This window comes from Chenopodium album, chromosome 19 (assembly GCF_948465745.1).
Source record: "Chenopodium album chromosome 19, dcCheAlbu1.1, whole genome shotgun sequence".
NCBI lineage: Eukaryota > Viridiplantae > Streptophyta > Magnoliopsida > Caryophyllales > Amaranthaceae > Chenopodium > Chenopodium album.
In genome coordinates, this window is record NC_137852.1 from 1,816,660 (window position 1) to 1,833,782 (window position 17,123).

The 17,123-nt window shown below is 34.1% G+C and overlaps 2 protein-coding genes and 1 pseudogene across 2 annotated transcripts; 1 reads left to right on the forward strand and 2 right to left on the reverse strand.

The window, feature by feature from the left end:
* Positions 1-1,537: 1,537 nt before the first annotated feature.
* On the reverse strand, positions 1,538-2,719 carry LOC145596084 (uncharacterized). The gene has a single exon (XM_081652515.1). It carries the CDS (start codon positions 2,717-2,719, stop codon positions 1,538-1,540), a length of 1,182 nt encoding a protein of 393 aa, XP_081508641.1.
* A 7,599-nt stretch (positions 2,720-10,318) lies between these two features.
* LOC145594773 (laccase-12-like) lies at positions 10,319-13,023 on the forward strand. Its single transcript, XM_081651107.1, has 6 exons — positions 10,319-10,440; positions 10,567-10,718; positions 10,808-11,052; positions 11,151-11,279; positions 11,713-12,672; positions 12,769-13,023. The coding sequence occupies exons 1-6, from the start codon at positions 10,354-10,356 to the stop codon at positions 12,897-12,899; spliced, it is 1,704 nt and encodes a 567-aa protein (XP_081507233.1). The 5' UTR covers positions 10,319-10,353; the 3' UTR covers positions 12,900-13,023.
* Positions 13,024-13,722: 699 nt separating this feature from the next.
* On the reverse strand, positions 13,723-16,887 carry LOC145593616 (cation/H(+) antiporter 15-like; annotated as a pseudogene).
* Between the last annotated feature and the right edge of the window lie 236 nt (positions 16,888-17,123).

The window sequence follows — 17,123 nt, forward strand, 5'->3', positions numbered from 1 at the left end:
TTGATGATAAAATGAAAAACAATGATTAATGTGAGAACAAAATACTCATGGGTGCATCGTGCACCCGGATGTTTATAACAATATTTTCATAGCACGTGGATACTTAGTGAGTACAACTATTATATCTTGACTAAAAAAAAAATATATTTCAAAGATTAAAAAAATGCAATATATATTCCTAAAAAGTTTTAAATGAATAATGCACCCTCACAAATGATTATTATGTTCTGCCTCTATTTTATAGTTATCGCAAATAATTTGATTCTCACACACGCTAATGCATAAGTTTGACCATTAACATTTATAATTATATGTTATAAAAACTTAATCTAATGAAAATATACATAAGATTAATCCAAAAATATTTTACATGGTGATATACTGTTAAATCCTCTAATCAAATCCGTTAACATGGGTGATTTTTTCTTGTAAGGGCCTTAGGGTTAGTTAGGGGTGCGCTGTTCAAGATGCGTCTTAAAAATTACTTTAAAAAAATAAAAAATAAAAGCCCAATAGCCCATAGCTAAAATGGCTACAGGCTTCAATGGTAACGCCCAATGGGGCAAAGTAGTGATAACATACAAATCATAAAATTAGTCTGTAAATACCAATAAGCCCAATAAAAATTGGCACAAAGTATGGGCCGATACTACAAATTACATACTCCGTAACAAACATGAAAGACCACTAATTGTCTTACGTAGTAGGTTTTGCATTTCTTTTTGAAAGAATTGGAAGCTAGCATAGTAGGTTTTGAATCTAGATACCAAACAGGCAAACAATTAAGTCTTTTATGAGTCAAATTAAGGGCCTGTTCTCATACGATTATTTTCAGTTCAATTCAGTTTAGTTCAGTTCAGCTCTAATAAGTTCAGTTCAATTCAGCTCCTAATTTCCTTCTCTTATAAAATATTCAGTTAAGTTCAGTTCAGCTGAGTTCAGTCAATTAGAACAGACCCTAAATCTTATAAGGATTAATCATATAAGAAGCAATTTAGAAGGACGAGTTGCATCAAAACAACAACAAAAAAAAAGGGGATGAGAAGAATCGTACATGTATAATTTTTTTAAATTAAATTTGTCATTTTTGAGTTTATAAACAATTCTAAACGCATATCTTATATCTAAATTATGTGAACCAAACACCCGCTTATTTACTACTCGTACAGTACCAAAGATAGTATGAAGGAGTGATATTATTTATCATTGTAATATTTGCAATCAAATACGAATCTAGATGATGACATGCACTTAGATGATAGTGTTCATTGCTTGTGGGATACTAACATACTAATATACAAAAATACAACACCAAACCTATAACTACCCATGGAAGGGAACTCAAGTAATATAAGATAATGTCTCAAATGAAAGACCAAAGCAATAACCAAAAAAATTAATAAGCATGAAAAACAAGTCATTTATTGTAAACACCAAAATAAAATATAATATAACTATTGCCACCTCCACTTTTTTTAATTGTTTAAGTTAGGAATCTATATATTTTTTTTTTTTTTTGACAAAGGATACAAACAGATTACATATTAATACTAAAGCTAATAAACTTAACCGCCGCTTCTCCTGCTATAAGATGAGCTCTATGAACGCGCTGACGATCAGCCTTGTGTATACTACAGAATTGGAAAGTTGAGCCTAGACGTTGAATCTTGCGAATGAGCCAAATATAAGCAATATTACCATGGCCATCCCCCCGTAGGAGGGAAACCAGATTCCATGAGTCCATAAACACCGTGATAGAATGAAACCCAGTATCCAAAGCCCATTGGAGCCCATACAAGCAAGAAAGTGCCTCCGCATGTAAAGCCGAAGAACAAACCCCAAAGTTACTACCACCAATGATCCGATCATCTAACGGGTCATCATTATCCAGGCACCATCCCATACCGGCATGTTGAGAGTCTTTGAACCAAGACCCATCTATTTGCATGGAAAGAAGAGCGTTCCCCTGAGAATTCATTCCAAGCTGAGCAACGTAAAAACCAGGCGGATGAGGGGAGCCACCATCACCCCCCACATCATTTGGCGAACTTGCAAAGGCATCCGAAGCTACAAAAATGGAATGTGATTCCATTACCTTTGCGAACTGTGAATCAAACGGGCGAGATGCGGACGAATCCCTAAAGATTCTGGAATTCCGACATAGCCACAAACTCCAAAGCGTACCGACAAAGGTACCTAAGCGAGTACTAGAAGGCCCATCCAGACTAATAAAAAGTCGGATATAATCTTGGATCCAATCCGATAAGGAAAGGTCTCCATTAAATTCTGAGCGGATACCAAGGCATCCACCCCTCCAAACTAATCGTGCAGTAGTGCACATTCTAAAAAGATGTTGCAAGTCCTCTGGTTCGGAACGACAAAGGTCACATAATACATCTTGAATCGGAACACCTCTATGCTGGAGCTGTACCTTAACTGCAAGAGCGTGATGTAGCAGTTTCCATAAAAAAAGCTTCCATTTGGGTTGTAATTGGAGAGACCACAGTACTTTCCAGAAGGAATCAGTACTAGAAGGTGTGGAAACAGGAGAAAGTTGCAACTGGAGCATAGCATAACCTGTTTTCACCGAGTAGGTTCCAGAAGGGGTGGTCGCCCAGAACTGAAAGTCTTCCTTAGTCGTATCAGGTTCCTCCATTGTGAGGATTGTAGAGGCTGTCTTAGGAACAAACCAGTCAACTACCTTAGCAGTGTCCCACATCCTTGTCTGAGGATGGATAAAAAAAACTAACTTTCTTCACAGCAAAGCTCGACAAAGGAATTCCGGGCTTGAACTCCGGAACACGGCCATTGACCCACTTGGCCGACCCAGCAAGAGTGGAGAGGCCATTACCAATCTTCAAATTGCAGCCCTGTTTCAAAAGAGTATCCGCTTTAAGTAACCCCCGTAGGCCATACGAATGACGACCAGAAAAGGAACGGCTGGTGTGAGGATTGGTGGACAAAAAGGTCGTACGTGCACCAAAAACTTTAGACACTAGCAGCTGTGGGTTTGAGTGAAATCTCCACACCTGTTTCATAAGCAATGCCTTGTTTAAGGAAGATAGACAGCGGATGCCCAGGCCACCTAAGCCACGAGGAAGATGCATAGTATCCTTATTAACCCAGTGCATACCCTTATTTTCCGAATGTGCCCAAAAGAACCGCATTAGCAAGGAATCAATTTTCCCAGTAACCGAGACAGGTAACTCATAGCAAGCGAGTACATGGGAGCCATAGCTACTAGGATAGAGTTAATAAAAATTAACTTTTGCGATTGAGACATCCGGATAGTATTTAAACAATTAATCCTTGCAATGATTTTGTCGATAATGAATTGGAAGTGGTCTTTCTTTTTTCCCACAAAGTCAATTGGAGCCCCCAGATGATTTGAGGAGAAGAAAATTTCAATTATGAAGACTATTTGTGTATAATTAAGAAAATAATATATTCATGTGTTGGATCTGTCGCGATGTGTATCTTTTAAATATATACTTCCTCTGTTATTTTTTTTGTTGACACCGTTTGATTTTTACACTATTCACACAAGATGATTTAACTCACTTTTGTGATTTATAAATACGATAAAACATATTTATGTGGGATCTTGTTTGAATCGTTTTAATGTATATTTTATTAATATCCACTTTTTATAATTTTACAATGTTGATAATTAGATATATTAATCATTAAAAACATGCATTGACAAGCGTGAAAAGAGAAAGGTGTCAACTAAAGGAAAACTGAGGAAGAATAATTTTCTAAGATACATAATTGAATATTGATGCTAAATTATGTATATTGATATTTATACAAAATAAAAAGTATTCAACAAAAAGAGACGAACAAAAAGTATTCTACTAGCAAAATAAAATACAGTAAATAAAAAGTGTTGACAAATAACAAGTGAGATTTGAAGAGCACTTTGACGGGAAAGGTAGCTTTCAAATTACTAAAATTCCTCTTTCTTTCAATTCTATCATTAACGACCTATACTATTGAGTATTGATTCCAAGTTTCCAACTAAGAATTAAGTGTTGTTTTCCATCAAAAAAGATTTAATAAAAGTCAGTAACGAACTCACCAACTTTGGGTTTGATTATATTTGTTAGTTTGCTAAGTTTTTCGTTCACCTATCTTAGTCTATGTCTTGTAATTTCCTCGTTTCATCAAATAGTGTGTAACGTTTGTTAATTTTATATCTAAGTCTTTGTATATGGGCAATATATAGCACTATATAGGTTAGTTTCAACGAGAATATAGTGTAATTAATCATTACACATAATTATCGCATGAATCATTCATTAATCCCTTGTGCATGAAGATTTTGTAGTAATGCTTGTTCTTTTCATTTCAAATCTTACCTACAGTTTAGATGTTATTGTCAAAAGATGTTTATCATAATATCAATTTGTGCTAATTTGCCACACATTGCACAAATTGACGGGAGTGCCGCTCTATTAGGATGGAAATAGGGGAGCCAATGAAGACATATAACCGTGTCGCTCTAATGATTTAACAATTGATTATAATGGCTAACTAGACTAATGCCTGTTCTTTTGGACTTTTCTAGTTTTCTTTAGTTTAGTTCAATTTAATTTAGCTCACCTCATTTTACTCCTATTCAAATCTTTTCAGTCCACTTCAATTCAATACAAAAAAAAATTGTACTATTTTTTTTTAATAGTACGTTGAAGTTTGCCCAATGCAACATATTTACAATTGCAATAATGCCACAAAAGTTACTCGGTATAAAGATAGGGTCCAATTAACAAAAATATGTATTGTCATGATAAATTATAAAGCATTGGTATAAAGTTGATGCATGTAAAAATTTAGGATGTCCGATCCTTTACTCTCTTTGATGGAATCCCTAATTCAAATTGGATTGGTCATTTGGTCAAGAATTGCAATTCGTACAATTTGTTGATGTTTCTATGGTAGTTGGCATGCTTGATACGCTTTCAGCTAATAGCAACTAGTTTATGCATAATTTAGCTAATGAAACTTATTACTAATGACTAGCATATAGGAGCAATTCACTGTCATTACGCAACATTACTAAATTCTTTTAGAAATTCAAAGAAAGAATCTTTAGATTCGCTACTAATTAAAGTCATTGCCAATTCAATTTTTACCTAATGATTTTGATATTTCTTGTGTATATTCTCCAAGTTGACTAAGAATTGTACCTTTAATATTTGACATATGGTAAATTTGCTGATTTTTTTTGGGGCTTATTCTACATTTCTAGATTTATTTTCTTTTAACAGGTAATTTCCATGAACGTACACATCCATGCAATACTTCATATATTCCGGCTAATTAACGTAGGTTCTTTTACCACTACTACTTGAAATAATGGACATATTAGAAATTACATCAAAGTAAATTCTAAGCCGTATAAGATTTGGCTATCTTATTCAATTCCATATCGATCAACTATAGATTTGTTGCATGGAGTAATACCAAGTAAAATAAGTGGTATCATAATGGTATATATAGTTATATACTAGTAATAATGAAACACTGAATACATAAAATGTTAGGTGCGTTCAATGACATATCGCTAAATAACCTATTACCAGACGTCCAGACTATTACTCATTTACTCATTTTGCTAAAATAAATACAAACGTTAAAATACGTGGTGGAATGAAAAACAAGTAACCAGCTAAACACACTAAAAGTTGCGTGAGCTAAGCATTTCGGATCATCCACCACGCGACATAAACTAAAATAAATAATAAATCTCATTCATGGATCAAAAACTAATTGTCAAAACTATGTAACGCGTCATATGAGAAACAATATAGTGCCAAAATCTTCTAAAGGTTCAAAAGTAGATCAAATAAAAGTATAATCTAATTCTAATACTACTATAGTCTATATCAAGTTGTTTGAAAAAGATAGCTAGGATTACTATTGAAATTATGGACAGGCTACCTAATTAAAGGGAAAAATCCATAATAATGTTACTTGAATTATTATTTGATCCGCCAAAAGACCAATGGTTGTTAACTAAATTTCAAATACGAATTTTGTTGAGGCTAACCAATCGCAAGTCTAATCAATTATTTTATTTGTTGGTATCTTTAGCTACTTAAGCTAGATTAGCTAGCATAGTATGAAACATGACGTTCACACCTTTCTTTTTAAGGTATATTTGGCTTGGTTCATCATAATTAGTTAGTTTAGCTGCTAGTTATTCGTATAATAAAGTCTATTAGACTCTGGCGAATTTAATTAAACTCAAGGAAGATCGAATTTTGGACAAGAGAAATTTTTCAGTTAAGTGCTTGTTTGGTTGACATAAAAAAACATATAAAAGATGTAAAAAAACATCCAAAAAAGTGGAAGAATATAGAGTTGTTTGGTTGATAAATATATAGGAAAATTACACTTTCTAAAATTTTATTGCTTCCCATCACCCATGCATTAGCTAAGACAATAAGGAGTAATTAATTTAAGTTACTTACACGGCCCTCGGAAGTAACTAAAAACATCCCAAGGGAAATGTAACCAACATTATGTAATTCTTAGGAAATTTTAGGATGTGAAAAATTTAATAAATCGCATCGGATAGAAAGTTGTTTGATAGACAAAAACATGAAAAATTACACTTATTTTCATAAGAATTTCCATGCACTTCCCACATACATAACGGAGGAGCGAATTAAAGTCATTTATTAGCTAAGCCCCAAGTATAATTATTTTAACTTTTTATGAGGATGTAAGCATGTAACAACTACCTATGCTTAACCCATAAAATATCGTGCAATTCTTAAGCAATAAAACTACAACTCTTATACTCCGTATTACGAGTAACTTTCATACATCCAAGCAATATTTTGGTCTAAAATTATACAGTATGGTAGTTATAAGAAGCATAATGTTGACTCTTGCTGAATTCCAAAAGAACACGCTTCAATCATCTAATTTAGAGATACTTATTATACATCAATAAGATTGTTTTGATTATTATCCACGTATGATATTGTACTTACATTTATCAACATACTTGGAAGGATAATCCGATACATTATATTGGTGACCGACTTTCATAAATTTCATTTACTACCTATCTTAGTTTCTCCTTCATTAATTAACACTATAGATAGAAGTAATACTCGCGTCATTATTAATAATTCAAATAGACTTTTCACACTTTGATAAACGTCGTTCTTGTACCCTAAATTTATGGAGAAATCGAGAACAAGTATGATGCTGTTGTAAAATTATATCGTATTATTATTAATTTATTAGTCAAAAAGAGTTAGGATTATGCAACAACTAATTCATAAAACGAGTAAGATTATTACCGGTATATCACTAGATCAGGCTCATGCGATGCACGAAATAAATATTATTTTACGATTTTTACAATATTGTTTAGCTTATTTGTGAGTAATATGTATGTAGTACAAACAATTTAATCAACATCTATTAAATTGAGAAATTAATAAAGAGCGGAAACCCTAATTCATACATTCTGTATAAAATATAAGAAAATAACATAGTCTGACCTTCCTTTGATTTTCAAAATTTTTATTTATGTTGAAAAAAATAATAATGTCATTATTAGTTTTGACGGGAAATTTTTTATAAGAGATTGATATGTGAAAAGTAATGATATCAGCGGTAATTACTTTAGTTAATTTATAGATTTGAGTATTTGACATATATAGACTTTGTAGAGCCGCTGCGCTGACTGATGTATGCGTTGAACAACTTATTATAAAATGCGGATGTTGACTTACATATTCCTCAGAGATATACATTTGACGTTAGCACTTAGATAAAGAAATTTACAGTTAAATATTCAAAATGACAACAGTTGAGTCAAAAGAAGTTTCTAAAATGGAGTATAACTTACGTACTAAAGTACGTTATATATGATACATATCAGTGTACAGTAGTTGGATTTAAAAAAAAAAAAAAAGAAAATAGAAAATAGGTACCGAAAGACGTTATTATTGTTCAACAATCTAGAAACTATACATATTATGCAATTCAACCTTGAGACTTAGCTTGTTTGCCTTTTCTTCTTCTTGCGCCTCCAAATTTCTTCTCTTAGGAATTGAATTAATAGTCATAATCCGTGTATTTGGTTTAAATTAGGTTTAGAAGTTTAAATATAGTAAGTTACATAAGCAAATACGAAGTATACACTACTACGAAGCTTGTATTATTAGACCAATCAATCAAATTATATATTACTTAGGATGCTCGGGTTTAGATTAAGTCGCCTTTAATTTGGGTTATAGATTAAAAAGTATACCTTGGACTTTCAAAAGGTACAATTACAACAAGGATATACAGTTTTGTTCATATAACTTTTTTGTCATTTGGTTTAAGTTTTTTCTTTGGTCTCATTAAATAAATTATTAAAAAGTTGACTCATTATTTTGTTATTATAGTATGAGAATCAAGATAGTTTTTTTAGATAACTTTTAGCAAAAGAAAATAGATAAAGTAAGCTGGATTACTATCATGTTATAGACAAAGTAGCTATTAAGTTATATATACGGGTCCTTGTGTAATCTAATTATGTGTAATTGATAAAATACTTATTTAATTACTAAATTTTAGAAACACGTTTTATAAAACTTATTAACCTAGGATTAATAATTTTCGTTTACATCATTACCTTCTTTATTCTACATACGTCACCCGTTGATTCTTCAAAATTGAATATTTATACTAAGTACAAAGTATATGTTACATATGGTTCAACCAATAACCTATGCATTAAATGTATATCTTGCATAAAGACATTAGATAATAATTATGCAATCAAATAATCAATCAGAGAGATAATTTGTCAAAAAAAAAAAAAAAAAAAAAAAAAATCAGTCAGAGAAATAGAAATAGAAATATAATATGTGGCCCTCATATTTCCCCATCCTCAACCTCCAAGATTTATATTTGTTGATCCGTGCACAATTTACATTGAAATAATGATAGACTAATAATAAACCTATGATTTGGATTATAAACTTATAGCTATTGAAAGTACTATGTACTCCTTTCATATATGAGAAACTATTTCCAAAATTGGAGAAATGGTTGGGATCAATTGAACAAATATAGGGAGGATTAATTGGCAAGTCACTTTGCCTTTTGATATAACTAATTCTTTGGGCAAAGCTATGTACTGTAATTATAAAGTTTAATATTTGAAAACAAAAAAAATGAGACAAATCTACTAAGATCCCTTGATTATGTTTTTTTGTATGGTATTTATCGTTTAAAAATTATATTACCGTTACTCCAATAGCTAAAAGTTCAACTTATTTCAAACTCTTGTTTCTAGGATTGTTCTAGGAAAAAAAAGGTAAAAAAATGCGAATAAAGTAATAGATATAAAGTAAAAATTGGGTGTATGTGTATAAGAAAAAGGTGGATAAAGTAAGAGAGAATGAGAGATTGAGTGAAAATCAGTAGCTAATGTATGTGCAATAAGCCAATAAGAGGGAACATATATAGTAATTCGCAAAAGAGTTTGCTAAAAATAATTAAAATAAAATAAAAGTGAGTCGAACCTTTTAAAACACCTTTAACATAGACTAATGTTATTCTGTATTGCATAGACTAAGTAAAAGGTGGGTGTGTATTTCGGAGAGAGTATTACATTTGCATTCGACAATCAAAAAGGGACAGGCCGGAGATTGGATGTAGTACATGTTAGCAACTTAGCATTAAACAAGTTAAGGAGATAAATGCATTATTTGCATAAGCAAAACCATAATAGTCTAAGTTAAGAAATTTCCTTATAATCACCAAATATAGCTGGTTAGACTTTATTATACCATTAAACAAAAATCCAAAAGATAATGATCAATTCAGGTGGAAAATCAAAGCAAAGACAAAACATACAAGAAGAAATTAGGAGGATACTTGCAAAGCAAGAATTGCTAAAAATCAACTTTTTTTCCTTACTAAAAATTTTTCATTTTAATTTTAATTTTTACTTTCTTTTGTTGTTGCCCTTTTGATAGGCCAGTGGGTGCACCAAACACAATCTTTAGAGAGTTGAACATTATATTTGATGTTAGTAATAAAAGTTGTCTAATTAATTAATTAAGCTGACATTTTCCTTGCTAATTTATACTCAACCTAATCTGCCAACCTCAAAACCACCCTCCTCTCTATCTCTTCTCCTCACTATATAATCACCCTTCACTTCTCCTCTTCTCTCACGCTTCCATTTCTTCTCAACCTACATTCTTACCTTAGACAAACACATCAACAACGAACACTAATAGACCGCGACAACCGAAGTCTAGTAGAGTTTTTTTTTTATTAATCCAACACATGCACATAGAGTTCACCTCTAGCAAAAACAACCATACAATGGTTTCCTTTGTGCTAGGACTTGTCTTGTTTTTTGCTACCGCGTTCTCCTTGGCTTCGGCTAAAGTTCAATACCATGATTTTGTTGTAAGTTTGATGATTTATATTCCTATCTAATAGCTACTGTAACAATGTTTTTCATAACTTTTTTTTTTTTTTTTTTTTTTTTTTTTGAGTTTAATGCATGGTTCGTTTTATATGTATGTAAAATAGGTGCAAGCAACACCAGTGAAGAGGCTGTGCAAAACTGTGAATGCCATAACAGTTAACGGTCAATTACCTGGACCGACTTTGGAGGTTTATGAGGGTGACACTGTTGTTGTCAATGTTGTTAACAGAGCTAAATATAATGTCACAGTTCACTGGTAAAATTGACACTTAATTACATACATAATATGTCAAAAAATAAAATCTTGTTTAAATCATCTAACTTTTTCAAAATTTATTTTACTAGGCATGGTGTGCGACAAATGAGGACCGGATGGGCTGATGGACCTGAATTCGTGACTCAATGCCCTATCCGACCAGGGGGTAGCTACACGTATCGATTCACGATTAGAGGACAAGAAGGGACACTATGGTGGCATGCTCATAGCTCATGGCTAAGGGCAACTGTCTATGGAGCTTTAGTTATTCGTCCTAGGCCAGGAACTCCGTACCCATTCCCTAAGCCTACCCGCGAAACACCAGTCATTCTTGGTAAAGTCATTAGATTACTCTCAATAATTGACTAGATTTCGCGATTGAAACTAAGTATATATACTAATGCCATTCATGTGTTTTATGAAAAAAAACAGGAGAGTGGTGGAACCGTGACCCCATTTCCGTGGTTAGACAAGCTACTAGGACCGGAGCAGCCCCAAACGTATCCGATGCCTACACCATCAATGGTCAACCAGGAGACCTCTACAACTGCTCTAAGCAAGGTTTGTGCTATTTACTTTCACCTGAATTATTGTAGTCTACATGACATGCTAACTATTTTTACTACACAAATAATCATATACCAAATTGGACTTTTAAGTATGAAAGTAAGCATAAATTACCATATATAGTTCGTAGCTAGTGTAAAGTTTAATAAAAACAGTTCTGTTACTTTAATTCAGGAGATAAAGTTGTCTATTTTTTATCTAATCCAAATTTTATTCTTTGATAATCTGTTGGTCAAAATATAACTATGTAATGAAAATAAGTCCTAATGTGAAAAGCATATTTGTCAACTTATTTTATTTTTCCCTTTTAAAAAATAATGGATCAACCAAAAAGGCAGAAAAGTGTAATTTGCTCTGATTTTTCCCCTGTTTCTTGATACAAACACCTAACAAATAGTTGAACTAACCAAATATCAACCATCTGCAGACACTGTCATTGTCCCAATCGACGTAGGCGAGACACATCTTCTACGAGTGATCAACGCAGCTTTAAACCAAGAGCTCTTCTTCTCGGTTGCAAACCACCCATTCACGGTAGTAGGGGCTGATGCAGGCTACCTCAAGCAATTCACAACTAATGTCATAATGCTCGGACCAGGCCAAACCACAGACGTCCTAATCTCAGGAAACCAAGCACCAGGACGGTACTACATCGCTGCCAAGCCTTACCAAAGTGCACAAGGAGTAGCCTTTGACAACACCACAACTACGGCTATCCTCGAATACAAGTCCCTCCCTTGTCCACCTAAGGGAGTTGCCAAGCCTACCCCTGTGTTCCCACCCCTACCGGCCTTCAATGACACCGCGACAGTCACCTCTTTTACTAACAAACTCCGGAGCCCAAGGCGTGTACCAGTCCCCCTCGAGATCAGTGAGAACCTCCACTTCACAGTGGGACTAGGCCTCCTGCAATGCCCACCAGGCTTCAGCAGTAGCCAATGCCAAGGACCGAATGGAACCAGGTTCGCTGCCAGCATGAACAATGTCTCCTTTGTACTTCCCTCAAACTGGTCCCTCCTACAAGCACACAAATTCGGCATCCCTAGGGTGTTTACAACTGACTTTCCAGCTCAACCTCCATTGCAATTCGACTACACAGGGAATGTTAGTCGCGCTCTCTGGCAGCCTCAGAAAGCCACTAAGTTATATAAGATGAAGTATGGGTCTACAGTACAGATTGTGATCCAAGGTACCAGCATTGTTACCGGAGAAAACCATCCTATGCACATCCATGGTTATGACTTCTACATCATTGCACAAGGATTTGGCAACTTCAACCCGAATTCTGATACCAAAAAATTCAACCTCATTGACCCTCCCATGAGGAACACTGTTGCTGTTCCTGTCAATGGATGGGCTGTCATTCGATTCGTTGCTGACAATCCAGGTACTAAAACATGAATCCAAATAATTAGAGCTGATCGAGTGTCTGACAAAATTGTACTAGATATCTGACTGTTTCATGTGGTTTGTTATATTGCAGGAGTATGGTTGATGCACTGTCACTTGGATGTGCACATTACATGGGGGCTAGCTATGGCCTTCATAGTCGAAGACGGAATCGGAGAGTTGGAGACTCTAGAGGCTCCACCAGAGGATCTGCCAATATGCTGATGAAGATCACAGAAAAACAGTATAAACTGGAAATAACACTCAAAAGTATAGAGAAGGGAAAATTTTTTATTCAGTGCATAGAAAACAAAGAAATACTATTCTTCATTATTTGAAAAGTTGTTCATTAGTTCTATTTTGTTGTAATTTTGTGTTTTGTAAGGATTAGATAAGTCAGGGGGTTAAAGAGTAAGAGGGCTGCAGTTTTCTGTTGTTTGTAAAAGCAGTCAGGCAACTGCAGCTCACAGGGTAGATGTTTAGCCTGACATATTTTGGTGATTTATTATATTTTTGATCAGTTGTACTATAATTGAATTCAGTTACAAAGAAAAAAATTCAATTTTTGGAAATATATCATACTAGTACTGTATTAAGTAATACTATGCTGTTCTTTCCTCAATCTAAGAAAAAAAAAAAAATATTCTCCAAATTTCCCATGATATGAAAAGTGCAAAGGCAATTCTAAAATTCTAATTCGAGGTAAACCTGTCAAACAGATTGGTCTGGCTAATTTTGGAGCATTTTCGGGTTATGCAAATCGTGTTCAAAACATTGACAACATGATGCCTAGATGATGCAGAATGTAGTGTCTAACTATCTATTAAGTATACCATAAATCATAGGTTTGAGTCAAATGCAAGTTCTACAAAAGTTTATGTTTATCTATCTCAAAGCATGCCCTGATGCCCATATCTGATAAACATCCATTCAAGTGCGAGTGCCTTGGAGGTTGTACATAATCGAGGCAAAAATGCTAAACAATCCGCAATTTTTGTTACTATGTCTTGGGAGGAATAGAGGATTGTTTTGTTTTCCTCTTAAAATCATTGAAGAATGATCATCATTCATCACCTTCCAACAATTTTAGATCTTTTAGTTTCTCTTCCAAAGTGCCTGCAATGCTGCATCACCAAAACAGAGGTATTTCCCCAATGATGTTCATTGGCAACAAATATTTCACCTATGAAGCCTAACTCCGGTTTCTCACACAAAACAGACAATTCTTCCTCATCTGCATCGGTCTCACCATGGCGTCTCCCCACCATCACAAGGTCATAATTGGTGTCAAATGACCGAACCACATCAAGTGCTTGTAACCAATCTTCAACATGAATCTCTTGGAACACATGAGCACGTACCTTACTAGTAACCTTATTCTTAAACAAACTCACCCGTGACTTGTCCAAATTCTTGTCATCCCTATTCACATGACGAAATTCTTTTACCATAATCCTTATCAATGTAATGCTAACACGAGGATGTTTAGACATCCGTGTAGCAAATGCTAACACCTCCCTGTCATCTTCTCCTCCGAAGAAGATCACTGCAACGCGATAAGAGAATTTGTCTTGGTTACTCTGTAGCTTATTAGCCTTGTCCCTATGAACCAAAATTCCAACAGTGCAGGGCATCTGTGACTGTATCTTGCGATTAAGGTCACTTGAGGCACTTTTGGCAGCTTCAGCATGGCTCTTATATTTAAAAGGGACGATAATAAGAGGAATCATATTGTCCTGAGCCAAAAACCGAATACCTTCAGGAATGCTCTTAAAAGGCGTGATCATAGTCATAAGTTGAATTTTAACACCACCCTTCGAACTTTCATAGAAACTGTTTAAGGCACTTGCTATGTAAACACAACCATTGTAATCACATATCCTTCGGTGCTCTCCATGATCCATTATGACCGGCACTGCTTGACCAGCAAGCTCGGTTAAATGTACCAAGTAAACACTAATAGGGTCAGATTCAGTTGGGTGTGTAGCATTGAGCAAGGTTAGGATGCCAGCTATCTCATCTTCGCTATCAATGCATGCAAGGATCTGTAACTGCCAACGAGGAGCCCCTAACACTGCTAAGAATGATAAGTCTAAACCTTCATCAGAAATGCAAGGTCTTGTTGGACGCTTCTTGTGCAAATAGTATGATAGTGGTGTTACTAATGCGGTCACAACCAAACTATTCAACACAAGATGAGAAGCTTGGTTGCTATACATTGCCTGCATATCATCAAAACAGGATGCTAATCAGAATACTGCAAAGTGCAAACTAGGTAAAAGTATCGCGTTTTCTATTTACATATACAGATTACATTTCAAATTGGATACATCATATATGCATATATAACATAATTGAAAACAAACTTAACGAACCAGATGATTAACTTGTATGTACAATTCAAGTCAGAACTTAGAATCAAGGCTATTAAACGTACCTGACGTAGTGTATAACTGAAGAACACCATAGTATTCAGCACTCCACTTGTATTCATCAATAGACCAAGCGCCAAACCCAGCCTAGGGGTTAAACTATAATACGTTGCAACCATCATAGTAACCAATGTCTTTACACAATATCCAATTACTAGAATTGATTGATACCCGATATGAACTTTAAAATTCTTAATACCATATATATCTGTCATATCACCAACAGCCAAGTAGAAGAACGGAAGCAAACAATTCTTGATAAACAGTTCACTCCGATCTTGAATTATTGTACCTAGAGGAGGTCCGCTTGGTATTACCAAACCAAGAAATGCAATTCCTAGAATAGGTGATCCGGCTACAATATCACTTATGAATGACATAATGAGAGCACCAAGTAATATGCCGAGAACATAGACTTGTTTCACAGGTTCACCCTGAGGCAAACTCTTAACAAACCAATTTAAGGCCGGCCTTAAGACAAGCACAATAAATCCCACAACCGCACATAGTGGCATAACACCATTACAAAATCCACGAATACCAAACAAATATGACACCATGAGTAACATCCAAAAGCACCATGTCACGACTTCATTAGTCATCGATGAGGCCAATGCAAGTTGGCCCATCTCCGTGGTCAAAAGATTAAGTTCCTCCAACATCGGAGCTAGGTTCGTGAACAAAGTGGAGGAATGTTGAAGGGAGAATACGTAAACAAGGAAAGGATACTTAAACGTAAGGGGATGTAAGAAATCATTGAGTGAAGCCGTTAGGAAGAAAGACGAGGCAAGGGATGATAACCCTATAACCCAAACCTTCTTGTCACTTCCTTTGAGCACACCAACATTGGTTTTAACACTAATGAGGAATACATAATATAGTACACCAATGTAAGCTCCAACATTGATGAATTGTACTTGGCCTGGCCTATCTGTAACAATCTTCTACCTCTTGTAAATCTTTCCTAGAACACTAGGTCCTAAGATAATTCCCGTCTGCACATATTAAATAAAACTCGAATTCAAAAGAAGTTACGACTTTTTTTTTTTTTTCACTATTCATATACTAACTTTGTCCATATTATGCAAATATGCGAGACATTAAAGATTACAAATTTACAATCATGCAATCGTGTAGGCAAATGAAAAAAATAAAGCATCTATTAATAGTCAAATCTATTATGAAATATGAGACGATTAGACAAATAACAAGATGATGGAAGTATAAGGTTGGATGGTATATACTAGTAGATTGTTAGAATAAATTTAGAAGTTTGGAACAGAGCATTTGGACTCTCTCAAATAGGCCCTATAATATTGACTCGTATTCGATTGCTAGCCAAATCATAACGTAACAGGACATAATTGAAAATGACCCCCTAGTCCTAAAATTGATATTCCGTACTTCATATAAGTATATAACATTGATCGGTATATTATAAATTCATCATAATAAACTACGGAGTACTTCGTAATTGATAATACATATAAACATGACCCAAATAGATCCAAAATCAAATCGAATAACTCATGGTACATAAAACATAAAAAAGAAGATTAAAAAGATGAAAATTATACCAGCAAATTGCAAACAAATTCAGTTTGCTTAAGAGGCTTGAGAAGACGAAGAAGAGACTGAGTGATAGCAAAAAAGAGGGTTAATCTGATGATGGTGAAAGGAAGCACCCTTTCAAAAACATCATCTCCATAAAAAATACCTCTTCTTAATGCAAATAAATGCATAAAATGATTCTCACAATGTTTTTTTAATAGGAATTTCATATTATATGAATCCTTGATTATATTATTTTTAAATTATAGTAAAATATGATTGAAGAATTTTAAGAAATGGAAGAAATTTTTTAGTGGGTGCTGACAAAAAAAATATTAACAACATCCTTAGATGATTTGAGGGGCAAAGAAATTTGTAAATTTGTGAAATTTAGATGAAATAAAAAAGATGATAAATTGTGTGATATATAGATGTTTTACAAAGAAATTATTTATGAAGGAGGCAG

What these genes read in the sequence shown, in the direction of transcription:
- LOC145596084 (XM_081652515.1), bottom strand. Translation starts at nt 2,719, where the DNA reads ATGTGGGACACTGCTAAGGTAGTTGACTGGTTTGTTCCTAAGACAGCC.
- LOC145594773 (XM_081651107.1), top strand. Translation starts at nt 10,354, where the DNA reads ATGGTTTCCTTTGTGCTAGGACTTGTCTTGTTTTTTGCTACCGCGTTC. An exon ending in CTACAACTGCTCTAAGCAAG is followed by an intron (nt 11,280 to 11,712) that starts GTTTGTGCTATT and finishes AACCATCTGCAG; the next exon opens with ACACTGTCATTGTCCCAATC. An exon ending in ATTCGTTGCTGACAATCCAG is followed by an intron (nt 12,673 to 12,768) that starts GTACTAAAACAT and finishes GTTATATTGCAG; the next exon opens with GAGTATGGTTGATGCACTGT.